This window comes from Capra hircus, chromosome 13 (assembly GCF_001704415.2).
Source record: "Capra hircus breed San Clemente chromosome 13, ASM170441v1, whole genome shotgun sequence".
Classification (NCBI taxonomy): Eukaryota; Metazoa; Chordata; class Mammalia; order Artiodactyla; family Bovidae; genus Capra; species Capra hircus.
Genome location: NC_030820.1, coordinates 76658570 through 76676961, shown reverse-complemented (window position 1 = coordinate 76676961; position 18392 = coordinate 76658570). Strand labels below are relative to the sequence as shown.

Sequence of the window (18392 nt, the reverse complement as noted above, 5' to 3'; positions counted from 1 at the left end):
CGAATTGTATTTTGCTTATTTGCTTGAATTTTTCAAGACCCAAAAGATTTACAGACACATTCATTTTCCACTGAACTACTTATTTCCCCCAGAGAAGACCTGGGAAATTAAAATAATAAGCTGGTTTTAAAAGGAAAAACACTATTTCCAGCACCAGGCACCTAGCCAGATGGATAGGAAGGCTGTTTTGTCAAGTCCGATTAAGTAGCTTGGACACCCACCTACCTTCAAAAATGGTTTTTAATCCAAATTGCCAATTCTTCCCCCAGTCAGGCTGTTGCCAGCACAAATCTGTCGTCTTCCTCTCAGTGGGCATGAGTAAGGTGTCTGCTGAGAAGTTTTCAGCTAATTGGAAATATCTGATCGTTTCTAAATTTTGCCAAATCCTGAAGAACACAGCCCACCAGTTTCTCTGGAGCTGTGCTAATGTACACCCACCTGCATTCCAAAGATGCAGGCAATCCGGATCGCACACCGGATGCCTTCCAAACACAGCGAGGCCACCTCAGTGTCGTCACAGTTCTGCAGTCCGATGCTGTAGGCTGCCAACAGCGGTGTCCACACCAGCTACCAGGGGAGGAAGGTTTGGAAAACGTCTGGAATCTCAGTGTGGAAGAGCACTTAGAGGCCACACTGTTATTAGTTACAAGCACAGCCAGGATGTCAAGTTCACGGCTATTCTGATTCATTCACAACATGAAATAAAAATTCCTCCTAAACCGGGGTCAAAGCCATCACTATAGCATGCCGTTTACTAAACGCACAGTTCTAAAGGAAGGGTGGCACATACGTGGCTACTGGGCCACCATCACGTCTACTGTACTCATGGCAGACATCACTAATCCATCGGAGATCCCACTCCCTGCTTAGTCTAATCGGGACTGGAGAATCCTTTACATGGTGCAGCAGCATCTATTGCCAATCGGAGGTTGGCATGAAAAGTAAAATCTATAAGCAACTTAGGTTCTATCAACTTAGCTTATTGAAAGCTTCCTAATTCAGATTACTTAGGAGTTTACTTTTCCTCCAACTTTCTTGTGAATTTCCTGAAAATAAAAGCACACAAAAATCTAGAAGTGATCAACAGGATATCAGCAGTTACTTTAAAAACTTAAGAGAAAACATGAGTGCTATATATTTAGAACACATACCTTTTCTAGACATTTAGAAAACAGAGAACTTAGGATATTGTTTTTTTGTTTTTGGCTGCACCAACTGGCATGTGGGGTCTTAGCTCCCCTACTGGGGGTTTAACCTGTGCCCCCTGCAGTGGGAGCACAGAGCCCCAATCACTGGACCACCAGGGAAGTCCCACCGATACGTCTTTTACTTCTACCTCATGTCTTCTTGTAGGCTAACCCTGAGGCCACTGAGATGAGACATCACAATAAAACTGTCTCTTTTGCCTGAATAATTAATTTATTCAATCCCCCCAGCAGCCCTGCAGGACCCATTTCACAGATGATGAACAGAGAGAGGCTGAATAACCTGATCCAAGTCCCAGAGCAACAAAGTGGCAAAGGCAGGGCTTAAACTAGATGCTCTGACTGTTGAGCCCGTGCTGATGCATCCCCAGCAACACTATGGGGCTTCCAGGAAGGATTCGCTTTAGTTACTAGTCAGAAAGAAACACCAGACGTGGCCTTTCCCCTCCCCAATCTCTTCACCATTATAAACTCACTGGTGAGCTTCTGGCTGATCAACTCTAGAATCAGCTTCAGCTGTGTCTGAACTTCTCCGTATACTCACTTTGAACATTGGCCGGACGTGGTCCAAGTGAGTGGCACTCGTAAATGGGGCTTTGGCATGGCTCACGGCCTCCATCAGAGCTTTGGCTGTTTTCGCCATTTGCTCCATCTCCAAGTTGTATAGTAGCCGTCGCTGCTTTTCACTAGCGACACCTACAAAAAAATAAGAGGGTAACAACAGCTAATACTCACTGAGTGCTTGCTATGTACCCGGCTCTGTTTCACAAGATTTACAGCAATTAACTCACAAATCCTCCTCATGAGGACCACTTCCTGAGTCTGTAAAAAGTATTACTGCCATTTCACTGATGGGAAATGAGGCACAGAAACATTAAGTAACTTGCCCAGGGTCACACAGCTAACAAGCAGTAGAGCTGGGACCTGAATTCAGACAATGTGGCTACAGAGCCTGCGCTCTAAACCGGACACCCTGCTGCCTCACCAATGAGACTGACAGCCTCGCAGGGGTCTTAAGTAGGAGAATTCCAATCAGGGTTAACACAATCACCACTGGTATTACAGTAGAGTTTTAATACACATTTTTTGGGAGTAATTTAGCTCTCAGATTATTTTAAATTCCCTCTTGTAACTAACTGCAGATCTAGTAAGAAGTTAAGTGATACTGTAAAAGTGTCAATGTAATCATAATCACTAATTTAATCACATTTCTTATTCAGATAGCTAGATATGCAAACTAAATCTGTCACCAGGGAATTTAACCATGCATTCTGATACACCTGAACATTGGAACTGAGAAATAATTTGCCATTAGACCTTACTCTGCTTAGTAGATTTGGTGGCAATTGTGTGTTCTTTTGTTTCTTTCATCGCAATTTTCTTGCCTTCTATCTCTTCATAGATGCTTGAGAGATATTCTTCAGGTAGATCTTTACTATCATTGATACCCCGATTCATTTTAATATACTGCTCTTTTGTCATTTTATTTTTTACCTGAAATTTAAAAAAAATGAAGAATCCACTTAGGAGACATCCAAGGGCCCAAACAGTTATTTATTTAGCTACTGTAGTATTTAAGTCATTAAACTATGTTACCTGAGGGCTGTGCAAGTCTGTAGTTAGCATAATAATTGAATATGCTAGGACGTACGCAGTGTCAGCACTAGCAAACAGAGTCTGCCTAAAAAACAAAAAAGATTTCAGATGTGAGAACACGGACAGAGACAAGGCTGGATGGCGGCAACAGGGCTCAGGGAGACACGCTTGCTGCAAAGCAGGCCAACTGCTCCCCAGATGCTTCCGTCGCCACTTAATGATAACTAATGATCCAGAGTCTAAAAAAGCCTAGTTAAGAAAAAATAAGTAAATAATAAATTAATTAAATTTAAAAACAAAAAAGACCAGAAGAGATGAGAACCAAAAAAAAGAAACTCACTTTTTTATATGCTACGATGTTTCATACCACTAAAGCAATGTTGCTGCTGCTACTGCTAAGTCCCTTCAGTCGTGTCCGACTCTGTGCAACCCCATAGACAGCAGCCCACCAGGCTCCCCCGTCCTTGGGATTCTCCAGGCAAGAACACTGGAGTGGGTTGCCATTTCCTTCTCCAATGCATGAAAGTGAAAAGTGAAAGTGAGGTTGCTCAGTCGTGTCCGACTCTTAGCGACCCCATGGACTGCAGCCTACCAGGCTCCTCTGTCCATGGGATTTTCCAGGCAAAAGTACTGGAGTGGGGTGCCATTGACTTCTCTACTAGATCTTAAATCTTCCAAAAGATAAAAGGAAATAGTTAATATGAGATGAGAGGGGCTAATCATCACTACCATGGCAACCATATTACGTTAGTCATTTAGTTGTGTCTGACTCTTTGTGATGCCATGGACAGCCTGCCAGGCTCCTCTGTCCCTGCAATTTTTCAGGCAAGGCTACTGGAGAGGGTAACCATTCCCTTCTCCATGGGATCTTCCCCACCCAGGGATCGAACCTGGGTCTCCTACATTGCAGGCAAATTCTTTACCATCTAAGCCATCAGGGAAGCCATAATACAATATATAAATGTATCGAATGTTGTAGACGTTAAATTTACACACTGCTCTATGTTTAAAAAAAAAAGAATAGGAGCTCTTACATGAGATAATCCCTCAGCACAGTGCCTGCTGGTGCAGAGTGAACAGAAACCTCAGTGGCTGGACACAGATTTTAAAAGACTAAACCGAACCCCCAACCACATTAAGACTGATGCTCTGAGGAGGGCAAAAACATGGTGGAAGAGACTTAGACACGGTGCTCACCCCTGGTTGCACTCTATGTATCTTGCAGCAAACTTCTCCATTAGCCGATCAATCTTTTGAGCTTCTCCAGGTAGGCGGAAACCTTCTAGAAATGTCCGCAGGGCTGAGACAAACTCCTTTTCACAGAAGTCGAGTTGGTCCACATAGGCATACATCACCTCCTTGTTGAACTTCATGCTTTCTCCCAGAAAATCACCTACTTGGGTCTGAAACATACACACTCACTCACACCTAAAAACTGTCAAATATGAACACCCAGTGAAAGACACTTCAGTCAAACAGGCGAGGAATAGTGCCCTGGCTCTCAATACTTAGGATGGGCTGGGCTGCTAGAAAAGCTGGGTCACTCCCTAAGCCTGGCCAACCACCAAACCATCCCAGGTTCAGTTGGCACTGCCATGAAGAAAGGCACTGAAAAATGGAGGAATGAAAAGACACACTCAACAGAGAGATGAGCTGCAGATAAGCACCCGAAAGAACAATTTCTGGCAGTCAAGGGACACTTAGCTCCTATAGTTCAGTTCAGTTCAGTCGCTCAGTCGTGTCCGACTCTTTGCAACCCCATGAATCGCAGCCCGCCAGGCCTCCCTGTCCATCACCATCTCCCCCCAAATAAACCACCACCTGTCAGGAGGCTAGTTTATTCCCTGTAAAGAACTTCTTGCAACACTAGCCAAAAGGATAAACAGGACTATGTAAACAGGAGTGCAGACAATGGCACTGCACTCAGGGGTCGGCCAGTCTCTAGATGAAAGCCAGTAAGGTCTCAGAGCCACACGCAAGAACCCACAAGTATGTGCCCAGCCACCCGTCTTACAGAATCCAGACGCTCCTCCTGGTGCAGGAATTGGGCAATGTCTTCCACCGATGTTCCCAGCATGCCCTGCTCCTGGAGATACTGGATCCCTCTCTTGGGTTTCTTGTTGAATCTGTTTCAAGACATGGGACACAGGTTGCTGATTCCAAACTCTGGGGGATGGAAATAGCTGGCATTTGAGGCAAATTACAGTAACACGATGAACAAGTCATCCCATATCAGCACACAAAGTCTTGTGTGTCCTGGTAGCTTTTCTCAATTCCACCTTTAATTTCTGACCTAGATCTAACAGAATCTGCTGGTTTTCACCCCAAATCCATTTTCTTCTTCTCCAACACTAATAAGACCTAGCTGTTTAGCTGGGCACACAACTATCTGGGATTAAAAAAACACATTTCCCTGCCTCCCTTAGACAAAGTATGGCAATTTGATAAACTTCTGGCCGGTGAGAGATTAGAACTGGTGTGGGCACTTCTACAGCAAAGCTGACTTGGCTGTGTGGGGCAGGGGGTATGCGTCTTTTGCTTTTTCCCTTTCTTCCCCACAATACATGTGTGATGACCAGAGCTCCAGCAGTCGTCTTAAACCAGAAGGCAACGGTGAAAACGCAAATTGTATTCAGGATGGTGAAGCAGAAAGATAAAAGCAGCCTGGGTTTCTGACATTCATAAGAGCCACTCTAACAGTCCTAGACTCTGTACTCTGGGATTTCCTCCAACAGCACTTGAGTAGTTACTTCTGTATTTCCTGTTAAAGGCAGGCAAATATAACCGCTATATAAATTCAACTTGTTATTCACCACGCCACGCACTGGGGACTGACAGAAGCCCAAAAGCACGAACTGTAGCAAGAGCTGCGAAGAAAGGCTCTGCTGGGACAGAGGTGACCCTGGACCTTCCAGAGAATGTGGTTACTGGGGGCCTCTTTGAGGAAGAGATGCTCTGTCAAGCCTGAAGGTTGAAAAAGACCCAAGAATATTCCAAGCAGAGGGTGCAATGGTGCTAAATGCTTGAGATGTTCAAGGGACTGAAACCCATACAAGATCCAGGAGTACTGGAAGAGACCAGAGAGGGAGGCTGGAGGCTGGATAGGGCTGTGGGGAGGAAATGGGAAACCTGGAGTGAGTGCAGGCAGGGCAGTGCTAAGACTGATGTGAGTGTTTAAAAGATTCCTTTAGCTGCTGTGGGAGAACACATTGGGGGGATGCAGGGATGGTGAGAACAGAAATAATCACACTGGGGGTTGGCTAAAAATTCCGTTTGGGTTTTTCCATCAGATGTTACAGAAAAACGCAAGTGAACTTTTAGGCCAATCCAATAAATGAGTACTGTAACATCAATTTTTAAAATAAACGGAGTTTACAAAATTGACTAACCATTCAAAAGTTGGACAACATGTGAGAATATGCATTTCTATGTATAAAAGATGAAAGAAACCATGTTTACTCATGATTCTATGATGATGATGTGATTATATGGGAGAAGGTCCTTATTTTTCAGCCATGTAGAGCTTAAGTAATGTGATGGCTACAAATTACTTTCAAATGGTTCAGAAAAAAAAAAGAATAGATAACACTGATATGGCAAGAATTAATTTTTTTGTATGCTGAAGTTTTTTACAATAGTTACCAATGGCGAGTTCCTCTAGGTAGTAATTTTATGAGTGATTTTAACATTCTTGCTTTATACTTTTCTGCATTTTCTAAACTGGTTAAATTTTATAAATTAGGAAGAAAGAAAAAAAAGACCAGGCATCAACCTCACAAAGCTATGAGATTTCTCTCTCACACACTCACAACGCGCACTTGGCGCGACTTGATTGGGCCTGACCATAGCACCAGCCCCAGCTGTAACAGGCGTTTCATCTTCAGGAGTCAAAGCCAGGTTCCCAAGAGACTCAATCAGAACAACAGCCACACTCACAGCTCGATGCCGTGTTCAATCATCTCCTTCTGTTGCTTGATGACCTCAAACTGCTCCGGATCGTCCTGGATGGTTGTCTGAGTCCCTGAGGACACCGTGGACTCCATGGATGTCACACTGCTCCGCCTCGCCAGGTCCCCCATCTCCTGGTCCATGGGCCTCTCCTGACCTGCGACGACATAAAAGCAAAGGAAATCAAATGAGCAGATGGGACGCAGGTGCAGCTGAGCTGAGGTCTGGCTGTGTAGTTCCCTTTCCTAGACCTGTAACAATAAGCTTTGTTCATGAAAACCTTGCTATCACGGTTACTTAACAACTTGCTTGTGGAAAATAAGCTAATGCTAAAATTCACATGAAAGAATAAAAGTGCAAAAATGCACAAGAAAGAACCTGTCCTATCAGGTACTGGAACTCACTGTAGAATTCTAGGCATTTGAAAAGCATGGGATTGGTGGAGGAACAGAAAATCAATACAACAGAAAATTCAGAAACAGTTATGCACACAGGGAGAAGTGATATACCGTCAAGGTGGCACTTCAAATCAGTGAGGGAAAGAAAGACTGCTAAAAGAAGTTGTAATAAATGGCTCTCTGTTTGGAAAAATGAAGTTAGAGCACAATTCACACTATCTCCAACCACCGCCCCCCCACACCCAAGTTCCAGATGGATTAAAAAGCAGAACCTTTAAAATACTTCAGGTATTTCCCAAACTAAGGTATTTTGCTAATTCTAAGACAACTATAGGCAACCCACTCTGGTACTCTTGCCTGGAAAATCCCATGGGTGGAGGAAGCCTGGTGGGCTGCAGTCCATGGGGTCACTAAGAGTCGGACACAACTGAGCAACTTCACTTTCACTTTTCACTTTCATGCATTGGAGAAGGAAATGGCAACCCACTCCAGTGTTCTTGCCCGGAGAATCCCAGGGACGGGGGAGCCTGGTGGGCTGCCATCTATGGGGTCGTACAGAGTCGGACACGACTGAAGTGACTTAGCAGCAACTTAGCAAGACAACTATATCAGGATAGCTGTTTCCAAAAGTCGTGGGCAGCCTATTGTGAGCGGCGGGTGGTGGCAGGTGGGAGGTGAGTGTGTGCGCTGAGGGGTCTCTCACCCAGGCTGGTCTGATGGTTGGGATTCACATACAGGTCTTTGCTCCACTCCACCATGCACTTGAGGATGGACACGAGGCACTCCAGGCCTTTCTTCCTGAGACTGAGCTCCTAAAGGACAAAGGCGACAAGTACAGAGACTCAGCGGATAAACTAAGTGCAGATGTCTGGAGGGCTCTGGGAACCCTGTGACGATACAAGATAATCACCGACATTTAGAGTTACTGACCCAAGGAAGAGGGAACCTGTGACGTAAACACTGAGGGCTCACTGCAAAAGCCATGATCATCTTTAAAGGTATTCATTACAAACTCCCTACCTGCAAAAATATGGGATGTGTACTTTCCTAAAGTAAAGAGTATTATTTGGATTTTTAAAGTGAAATTCTCATTCATTGCTTATAGAAACTAAAAAAACAACCAAGCAAACACTTAAAACACACTTTAAAAAAAGGGAGAGAGTCTTAACTAGTGACCCTGAAAAAAGAGAAAAGAATCTTATGTAGCAGATGAATGACCGTGGACACCATCATCCCCTGAACATCCACAAAAGCATTCCATCTTAAGGCTTACTCTGCAGGTAAATAAAAATACTTTCTTTTTCTTTTTTTAAAGTAGCACTTCTCGGGACTTCCCTGGTGGTCCAGTGGCTAAGACTCCATGCTCCCAGGGCAGGGGACCTGGGTTCAATCCCTGGTCAGGGAACTAGATCCCACATGCCGTGACTAAAGAGTCTGCATGCTTCAAGTACAGACCTGGTGCAAATAGACAAATAAATATTTATAAAAAAGAAAAGTAGCACTGTTCTCAACTAAAAAGCTGAATGTGAATGAGTTGCCAATCATCTTTTAAAAACTGCAAACATTTTAGACTCAAAACAGCATCTAAGATGGTCTGGATCTCCCTGGGTAATCTACCAACAACTGTAAACCTTTGTTGAAGGAAAACGCGCATATCCACCAACACTCTACGTGTGATTACAGGTGGCTCACAGACCTTCCAACCAACTTCTTCAGAGACCTCAGGTTAAGAACCCTATTGTCTTTGTAGGGAGGGAACAGTGAGGGGATCTAGAAAGAAGCAATCTCCTTTGCCTTTACTCTAGCCTGGGATCCTGTGTTCACGCCATCTATGGAAAGGTGACAGAGTGAACAGGCTCCCTACAGGTCTCAGCTCAAGCGTCACTTTCTGAGGGAGACGACCCTGATGACTCCACCCTCGCCTCCAACACCCCTATCGTCCCTGCTTTATTCTCCCTGCAGCTCGCTTCTTCATGGTCTGCTTCTAAGTGTCAGGACCAGAGCAGCTGTGCACGTGGGTGTGCTCGTCTGCGTTCTGTTAACTGCTGCATCCCCAGCACCAAGGACAGTGCCTGGCACATGGCAGCGCTTGACAAACGGGCACTGAAGTGAACCAACTGTAAACATGCATGAACGTTCTCAGTGGTTTTACCTGCAGAGGCGTCATTCCCAGCTCGTGTCCACTTCTTCCCTGAGCGATTTTGGATAAATCGTTTACGAGGCGCTCAAAAATGTTAGCAGCATTTAAATCACAGTCGTAGTTGACGTAAATATCTACAACGCACTGGGCATCTTGGAAAATAACACACGGATGTTAGAAATTCTGACTGAACACAGAGAACAGCTATGTTTCCTTATTAAATGAGATTCCTTGGTCAAAAAGTTTTCCCAGTGAATTAGTAACTCAGGCTGGACACGCTCACTCAGGAAGTGTGTGACGGAAGGACTAGAAATGCAGGAGGCCCTCCTAGGCCTGCCCTGGCACTCACTGAAATCTCAGGCTGCTCACTCAAACTCTCACAGCTTCCTCTCCTCGTCCAAAAGGGAGAGCTACTGCCTCATCCAACTCTTAAAGCCGTGCAACTCTGATGAGGTTACTTTGATGACAAATAGACGCTCAGTTCGTCGTCACACAACTGGGTGGTGCGAAGGGAAACGCAAATTTACTTTAGCACCCAGCCAGGAGTTAGGACACTCAGACCTGGGACTCTGTGACTTATAAACCATGTTCAGCTTGTGGACAGTGACAAGTGTCCTAGTTTTTCAGGATCAGGAGGTTTCCCAGGACATGAGATTTTCCGTGCTACAGTCAGAAAATCCCAGGCAAAACAGTCTTGTCATTAGGTGAGCAGCAGCCTTTAAGGGAATGGTTTCCTCAGCACGTCATTACAACGATAAAAGGAGGGGATCAAGGTCTTCATCTGGACTGTGGAGAATGAAAGCCTCAGAAGTGTTTCTGGGTAAGTCAAAAGGATGAGCCCCACTCTGGGAGACAGTACCTGCGCAGATCCTTGTCAGGGTCTGAATGACCATCCACCTGTGCTCGAAAGAGCTTGTTGATGTTTCTAAAATGTTCAGGAAAATCTCTTTGAAAAAGACCTATATGACAAGAAGAAGATAAAGGAGGACAGCAATTAATAGCTTAAATTAGGGCTCAAAACCCCTGAAGCCTTTACAAGCAGGCAGAGTCTATTAGTAAAGCAGGGAGAGAGGCCGGGGAGGGGGGGTGTATGTGGAGGGAGACCAGGGGGTGTGGGGGTGTAGGTGTGTGTGTCTCTGTGTGTATGTGCAGGTGGCTGCTGTGTATGTGTGTGTGTGTGCGCAGGTGGCTGCCCGGTTGTGTGTCTGTATGTGCAGGTGGCTGCCCAGCACAGGAACCCAAGTGTGTGTGGGAGAGTGAGGAGGGCAGGACCACAGTGAACACGGCCCCATCAGAGTGCGCAGTTGCTCCAGAGAAAAAGCCAAGAGTTGCCACGTGGAAAGGCAGAATTGGAGTTGTGGGTTTTTGAAAGGAAATCAGAAATATGGATTTATATGGAGAATCGTGTTTCCTGATTTTTAAAATATGTATATTTATTTCTTTGGCTACTTCAGGTCTTACTTAGTTGTGGCACTTGGGATCTTTCGTTGCAGCATTCGAGCTTCTAGTTATGGCACATGGGATCTAGTTCCCTGACCAGGGATGGAACCCAGGCCCCCTGCATTGGGAGCTCGGAGTCTTAGCCACTGAATCACCAGGGAAGTCCCTGACTTCTCAAGTCTGGATACTAACTCAAGTTATTTCAAACAATTTATAGGCTAAACAAACATGTCTGGGGGATTGAGCCGAACAAAAGACCACACAATTTAAACCTTGGGTTATAATGAAAGGTATACAAGATTGGGGGCTTCCCAGGTGGTGCAGTGGTCAAGAATCTGCCTGTCAATGCAAGAAATATGGGTTTGATCCCTGGGTTGGGTAGTTCCCCTGGAGAAGGAAAATGGCAACCCACTCCAGTATTCTTGCCTGGAAAATTCCATGGACAGAGGAGCCTGGTGGGCTACAGTCCATGCGGTCACGAAGAGTCAGACACAAATGAGTGAACACACATATACAAGATTTGGGGGCATAACTTTTTATGAAAAGGAATTCTCTTGCTCAAAAAGTTCTCTGGGGTGCCAGCAAGTAGACTGTGCTCCCACCAGTATTTAACACATCATATAAAAGCGTCATCAAACTTAAAAAAAAAAAAAACCCAAACAGTCAACTTGGAGTCCATACCTCTATTTGCATCTTCAGGTGCAGTTTAAAGTTTGAGAGAAGAGTGAGAAAAATAGCGAGAGAGAGCTCAAAGACATCAGGCACTGAGGAGACGCCGTTCTTGGACAACGCCACGCAGAGGTACTGCTTGATCGCGGTGATGAACATCTCGTGAGTCCTGAAGACCGGGCCGGCGTTCTGCAACACGGACAGGAGGAGCTGCAGGGAGACCACCTTGGAACGCAGCTCGTGGGACCTGGCAGAGGAGGCAGAGAACAAGGGCAGCGCTGAGAGTCAACATTTCAGAGAGGATGTTTCTCAACAAGGTCTCACTCCTCTATCAGTGAGGATTTTCTCAGAAGCCGGGGACTCAAGAATCAGCAACAGCACCTAAAATGTCAAGAGAGGGAGGGCAGCTGGCATGAGGCGGGTTCTCAGAACCCGCAGGCCCTGGGAGAACGAGAGCTGCCAACTGTTGTTTCTCTCTCCCACTCATAAAGCAGAAAATACAGCAGGAGCAAAATAAGTGCAAACCGATTCTGGAAACCTGGTTCTGCAACTAATCTAACAGAACCAATTACTTCACATCCATCATGTGAGACTGTCTGTCCCGCTCTACGTTTAGAGACAATGAGAACAGGGCTCTTCATCTACCTGCCTCAGGCTCCCATGCCTGCCCACAGGGATGGAAGGAAAGGGAATCCTTCAGGAGACTTTTCCCTAATGGTCATCATATTCTCAACAGAAGAGGACTGTAATTAGCAACCAGTAATAATGACAATAACAGTGACTATAAACTACCGTGAACTACTGGGCCCTGTGCTTGGGATATCATTCTATCATTTCAGGTAAATGATCCTGTGGGTTGATTTTCCATATTCCCATTTTCCAGATGAGGTTCCATAGCTCTTACGGCCATGCAGTTGGTCTCAAGTGAACCAGGGCTGAAGGCAGCTCCCCATGGCTCCAAAACTTCTGCTTTGACACCCCACAGCACCACTTTCCCTGTGGTACATCCTTCACTCTAAAGGTCTGGCTTCTCTGGGTTGAATCTGGGGCATAAATCTGTATCCATGAAAACAGAAGTTTCCATTCAGGGCAAGAAACTGAGGTTCTCTATGCATCCAGGTGGGGGACTCTCACCCTCAGATGATTAAATTCATCAGTCAGGACAAAGAGGGTGAATTTTCAACCGAACGATTGTTTTTAGTATATAAACCAAGGAAAGCAAAACTGGGCCCAATAATCTTGGTTGGTGGGCACACAATCTGTGATGAGAGGACTGTGGGACCTTCATGAGCCTGAAAACACTGTAACACCGTCCCGTAAATTCCTGCATTTACACCAACGAGGGGACAAGGCAGTGGGGTTTCTTGGAGCCCCTAAGACCCTCCTGGATCATTAGGGTTATAGACGGCCAAGAACTGCTGTCAGCTCACTTTGGATCCGGGGGGCCTTCACCAAGGGGTTTCATGGACAGCTTGCACAGGGAACGAAACACCAGGAAGGCATCCTTCTGCAGAACGTGGGAGAACCTGGCGGCCACTGGGTGTCCCTGAGCATCCGACTCCTAAGATAAGAACAAAGATGAGAAAAATCAAAGGGTCCAAACAAAAGGATGACTCTTTTCAAAAATAAGAAATGTAATTATCTCATGAAAATGTAAATTATTTACTCACTGGGGGAGGTGAAGGATGTGGGGGAGGAAACAATATGTCAAAACAGCAGCTTCTGGGGGAGTTGTCACAGCAATTCTAAAACTTCCTTCCAAGTCCTTCAAAAAGTGGGTGTGAGTGGTTTAAAATGTAAATGTTGCTGCTGCTGCTAAGTCGCTTCAGTTGTGTCCGACTCTGTGTGACCCCATAGACGGCAGCCCACCAGGCTCCCCCATCCCTGGGATTCTCCAGCCAAGAACACTGGAGTGGGTTGCCATTTCCTTATCCAATGAATGAAAGTGAAAAGTGAAAGTGAAGTTGCTCAGTCATGTCTGACTCTTAGCAACCTCATGGACTGCCACCTACCAGGCTCCCCCACCCATGGGATTTTCCAGGCAAGAGTACTGGAGTGGGGTGCCAATGCCTTTGAGCAAAGGTTAAATCATAAAAAACCCAAAACGAATATAGATAATTATATTAGTTTGGGTAAAAAAGATATTTCTAAGAATACTGTTGGGTTTCCCAGGTAACTCAGTAATAAAGAATGTGCCTGCCAATGCAGCAGATGTGGATTCCATCCCTGGGTCGGGAAGGTCCCCTGGAGAAGGAAACGGCAATCCACTCCAGCGTTCTTGTCTGGGAAATCCCAGGGACAGAGGAGCCTGGCTACAGTCCACGGGGTAACAAAAGAATAAAATCTATCTACAAGGATGTTCACTGTAGAACTGTCTCCTGTGATTAATCTGAAATAATCCAAAAACCTAATAGGGAACTGGTTAAGTAGATTATGGTAATCCATGATAGAATTTCACATGGCCATTAAAAAATTAGACAGACATATACGTACTACTGATGTGAAAAGATGTCCAAAAAAGTGTTGAGGGAACAAAGCAAGTTGCGGTCTAATATGTGACACAGATACCACGTGTGAATTTATACACATCCCTATATATGTGCATTCATTAAAAAAGATATTTTTTATTGGAGCACAGTTGCTTTACAGGGTTGTGTTAGCTTCTACTGTACAGCAAAGTGAACCAGCTATACGTATACATACATCCCCTTTCTTGGATTCCCTTCCCATTTAGGTCACCACAGAGCACTGTGCTATACAGCAGGTTCTCACTGTTGTCTACATATATCAATACTGTATACACATCAATCCCAATCTCCCAGATCATCCCCCACCAGTGCCTTCTTAATGGGGATGACAGAACCCCAAGGGGACTGCTATAGTCTGGATGTCTGTGAGCCCCTCACTGCATTTCTTATATAGAAACCTAATCCCTAATGTGACGGAATTTGGAGATGGGGCCTTTGGCAGTGAGGTGGAGCCTTCACAGATGGGATTACCGCTCTTGTTAAACAGGCCTCAGAGAGCTCCCTTGCCCCTTCTGCCAGGACACAGTAAGAAGACGGCTGTCCATGGACCAGGAAACAAACAGGCTCTCACCAGACACTGAAACTGTTAATACTTTGACCTTGGACTTCCTAGCCTCCAGAACTGTGAAAAACACTTTTCTGTTATTTATAAGGCATCCAGTATACAGTATTCTAGAGAAGGCAATGGCACCCCACTCCAGTGCTCTTGCCTGGAGAATCCCATGGATGGAGGAGCCTGGTGGGCTGCAGTCCGTGGGGTCGCCAGGAGTCGGACACGACTGAGTGACTTCACTTTCAGTTTTCACTTTCATGCATTGGACAAGGAAATGGCAACCCACTCCAGTGTTCTTGCCTGGAGAATCCCAGGGACGGGGGAGCCTGGTGGGCTGGCGTCTATGGGGTGGCACAGAGTCGGTCACGACTGAAGCGACTTAGCAGCAGCAGCAGCAGCAGCATACAGTATTCTATTAAAGCAGCCTAAACAGACTGAGACAGGGGCAACTGTCAGGGTGGGGTGGAGTAGGGAATAGTTGTAGAGAAAATCTTATTATTTTTATGCATAAAGTGGATAAACATACAGTACATAAACAGGTATCTATCAGTAACTAAAATTCCATGAAACAGGGTGATGAATAGGAAAAAGAAATACATAAAAAGGCTCCTGTGTGTGTGTGTGATCATTTGAACAGTTGGGACACAAAGGAGAAGGGAGAGACTGAGTGAGTTCAGGAGGCAAGTTCAGATCATATTTCTTCCTGTTTTGAATGTTTATACATAGCATTTTCAATAGAACAACAAAGCTATCTAAAAAAATAATGTAGCAGACACACTTAAGGTTGCCTGAAAGATGTTCATAATGTACCTTAAATCTAAAGAGCGGGTTACAAAACAGCATGCATATCATGTTATTACCTTTAAGTGGTTTGAACATGGGAGGGAGAGAAAAATCTACAGTGTAAGTAAAACCTTAACAAATGTTATCTCTGAGTTACATTATGGATGACTTCTACTTCCTTATTTTTCTTTCTCTGTATTTCCCTTATTCTTTCTGTAGTCAATGTATACCATTTTGAGAAAAATGGCAAGAAATGTTAAGTTTTTAAAAGTTCTGAATAAATAGGGTTTAACAACGTTACATATCACCAGCATTAACAAGCATGTTTCAAGAACACATAGAATATCAGGCCAGGATAGTATGACTAAATAACTGAACAGGGCTTGCTGTTTCTCACTGGCTTCTTCTGACAGAGATATAATTCTGCATCTTACAGATAAAGTAAACATCGAAAGGAGTCTGATGGGAAGATCACCAACGCACCAGGTTATCTGCTGATGACAAGGACTGCCTGTCGTCCGCTATCCCGTTGGTCTGGGAGTTTTCATCAGCTGCAGGGGGGGCGGCACGTTCCTGGCACTCCAGTTCACTCAGGACCCTCTCGGGCTCCGTCAGCCCGTGCTTTTGTGCTGCTTCTTAAAACACAATGCAAAAGTCATCAAGTCAGTACTTACCCTAAAAGATGGCCTGACACCAAGAAGAAGTTTTGGGTTTTTAAGTGGTTTTTTTTTTTTTTTGGTGTGGACCATTTTTAGAGTCTTTATTGAATTCATTACAACATTACTTCTGTTTTACGTTTTGGTTTTCTGGCCATGAGGCATGTGGGACTTTGGCTCCCTGACCAGGGATCGAACCTGTACCTCCTGCATTAGGAGCACGTTGTCTTAAACAGAGAAGTCCCAGGAAGTTATTCACATAACCTCCAAGCTACTGTTTTTTCCCTTTCTGGCTTTCTGTGTCTGTTACCCACAGCCCCACTCCCAGGTTACTTTATACTGTAGTCTGGGTCAATGGTACCTCCAGAAATGTGCAATATAGCAGCCCTGTTCACCCCTACCTACTTCTGAAGATAATTAGAAGCAGCTAAACAGAAATGCACAGAAAGCGTTACTAATGTAGGGGTTAGAGAACAAGAGTCACGTAAATGAAGAGGCTGATAGCTATGATAGAAAACCTTAGTCACAGGAGGGGGAAAAAAAGGAGATCTGAGCTTCCTGGCAGCCATGTGGAAAAGGAAAAGACAAAGAATTAAATGGATTCCATCATTTCATGAAAGAAAGCATATCTGATGACTAGCAGAACAGGTGAACTCTGTGAGAAATTTACCATGTGGATTGCTATATTAATTTATTTAAGGGACACCAAACAACTCAGTAGCACAATCTTCAAAAATGGTTTCTGAAACATATTCAACAAATATTTATCAGGTGCCTACTATATGCCAAGCTCTAGCGTAGGGGCTGGAGGAGACAGTATGAGTGAGATAGACAAGGTTCACCATGTGAGGACTTCATATACTCATGTATTGGCCCCAGGAAAGAAAAATCTAAAGGTATGAAATAAAATCACTTTATTTTTAAATACACTTCTACAAAGAGTTAAACCAACAATGAAATCTATGACTATAGCTTGGGGGTACCTTAAATTAACAAAAGGACAGGGCTTTGAGCAGTAGGTCAAAACTCTTTGACCTTGATGCTCACTTGTTAAGAGATACATTTTAAAAGTCAGGACCTGGTATACATGTGTGCACAAAGATAAATCATTGAAACATGTTTCATGGAACAGTGCTTGGGTCAAAACTCTTTGACCTTGATGCTCACTCGTTAAGAGATACATTTTAAAAGTCAGGACCTGGTATACATGTGTGCACAAAGATAAATCATTGAAACATGTTTCATGGAACAGTGCTTAACATTACTACAAGGGAGACATTCAGTTTTTACCTATTTTTGTTTTATTGTCTCCCATTTAAAAAGACGGATTACAAACCACTAATTTATTGACTTCTCAACTCATTAATGGTTTACTGACCCCGAAGTTCAGTGTTCAGCACATAACCACTGACCTGAGAGTTGGGAGTAAAAACAAAAGGAAAAATCATCTAACAGTCATTCTGAGCTATACAAGGTTAATTCCACTGAAACCACACCAAAAACTGGGGTAGTTATGAATGAAGTCGAACAAAACTAACAGAGCTTCTCTGGGCATCTGACACCTGCTGACGTGGGGACTGTCCCCTGGACACATTGATGTCTAGCCCAGAAACTTCACTGCCTCAGGGCTCCCCGCCCACTCCTGGGAAACCTGGTTCTACTGGGCATGGATCTCTGCAGTGGCACACCCAACTCTACACTGTCAGACTGAGCATCCTGAACCCAATCCGAGGGAGAATGGACCCCATCGCGAGTCACAAGTGACTTCCAAACTCCATATTAAAGATGGGCAGACTCGGTTTCCGTGAGTGTGCAGGAGGCGGTGGCGGCGGTGCACTCTACCACTAACACACCTGGCTGGGGACCTGAGTGGAGGAGCGAGGAGGAGGGGAGGCTGGGTGCTTGGTTCTCACCTTTAACTGCAGACGTGACCACATCTTCTAAGATCTCCTTTACCACCTCCTGGGCTCCGTCTTCAGTCCCTACACACACACCAAATACACAAACGCAAGCATATATATGTGGGCATTTCCAAGGAAAGTGAAGTAAGGTGGAGGTTAAGTCAGTGTTCTCCAGAGCCACAGTCCAAAGCAAGAGTGCAAATAAGCCCTCTCCAAAGCCAAATCTGACCATGTCCCAGGAAATGTGGAAACTTGGGGGCAGCAGTGGAATTCTAAGACCCCACAGTCTTAGACACTCTTCCTTCCTGAGTCACAGTTGCCGGCCAGGGGCCCCTCCACCACCCCCGGGCTGCAGGCAGCAGCTGGATATTATCCAGCTATGGTTTCTGACAGAACAAAAGGAGAAGCGTCATCTTGCCCCTTCACCTCGTATACCCAGAGCTTTGGTAAATGGTCTGCCTCTGGCTGCTTCTTTTTCCCACAGTGTAAACCCAGAACTTAGCATGAGATTTCTCACGTGATAGTTGGGAACTTGCTACATTCTAAATGGACTTATTTTATAAGATGGTAACTGT

The 18392-nt window shown here is 44.8% G+C and overlaps 1 protein-coding gene across 1 annotated transcript in view; it reads right to left on the bottom strand.

Annotated features, from left to right (window-relative positions):
- The window catches only part of ARFGEF2 (ADP ribosylation factor guanine nucleotide exchange factor 2), an 83836-nt gene that overhangs the window by 36172 nt on the left and 29272 nt on the right, over positions 1-18392 (bottom strand). Inside the window, exons 7-20 of the mRNA XM_005688637.3 lie at positions 17830-17898; positions 15744-15895; positions 12827-12957; positions 11409-11643; positions 10147-10246; positions 9300-9439; positions 7851-7959; positions 6738-6906; positions 4816-4927; positions 3999-4204; positions 2802-2886; positions 2528-2699; positions 1750-1901; positions 439-567 (exon numbers count right to left, since the gene is read on the bottom strand). Of these exons, the coding sequence (XP_005688694.2) occupies positions 439-567; positions 1750-1901; positions 2528-2699; positions 2802-2886; positions 3999-4204; positions 4816-4927; positions 6738-6906; positions 7851-7959; positions 9300-9439; positions 10147-10246; positions 11409-11643; positions 12827-12957; positions 15744-15895; positions 17830-17898 (1961 nt within the window). The remainder of the gene's footprint in view (positions 1-438; positions 568-1749; positions 1902-2527; positions 2700-2801; positions 2887-3998; positions 4205-4815; positions 4928-6737; positions 6907-7850; positions 7960-9299; positions 9440-10146; positions 10247-11408; positions 11644-12826; positions 12958-15743; positions 15896-17829; positions 17899-18392) is intronic.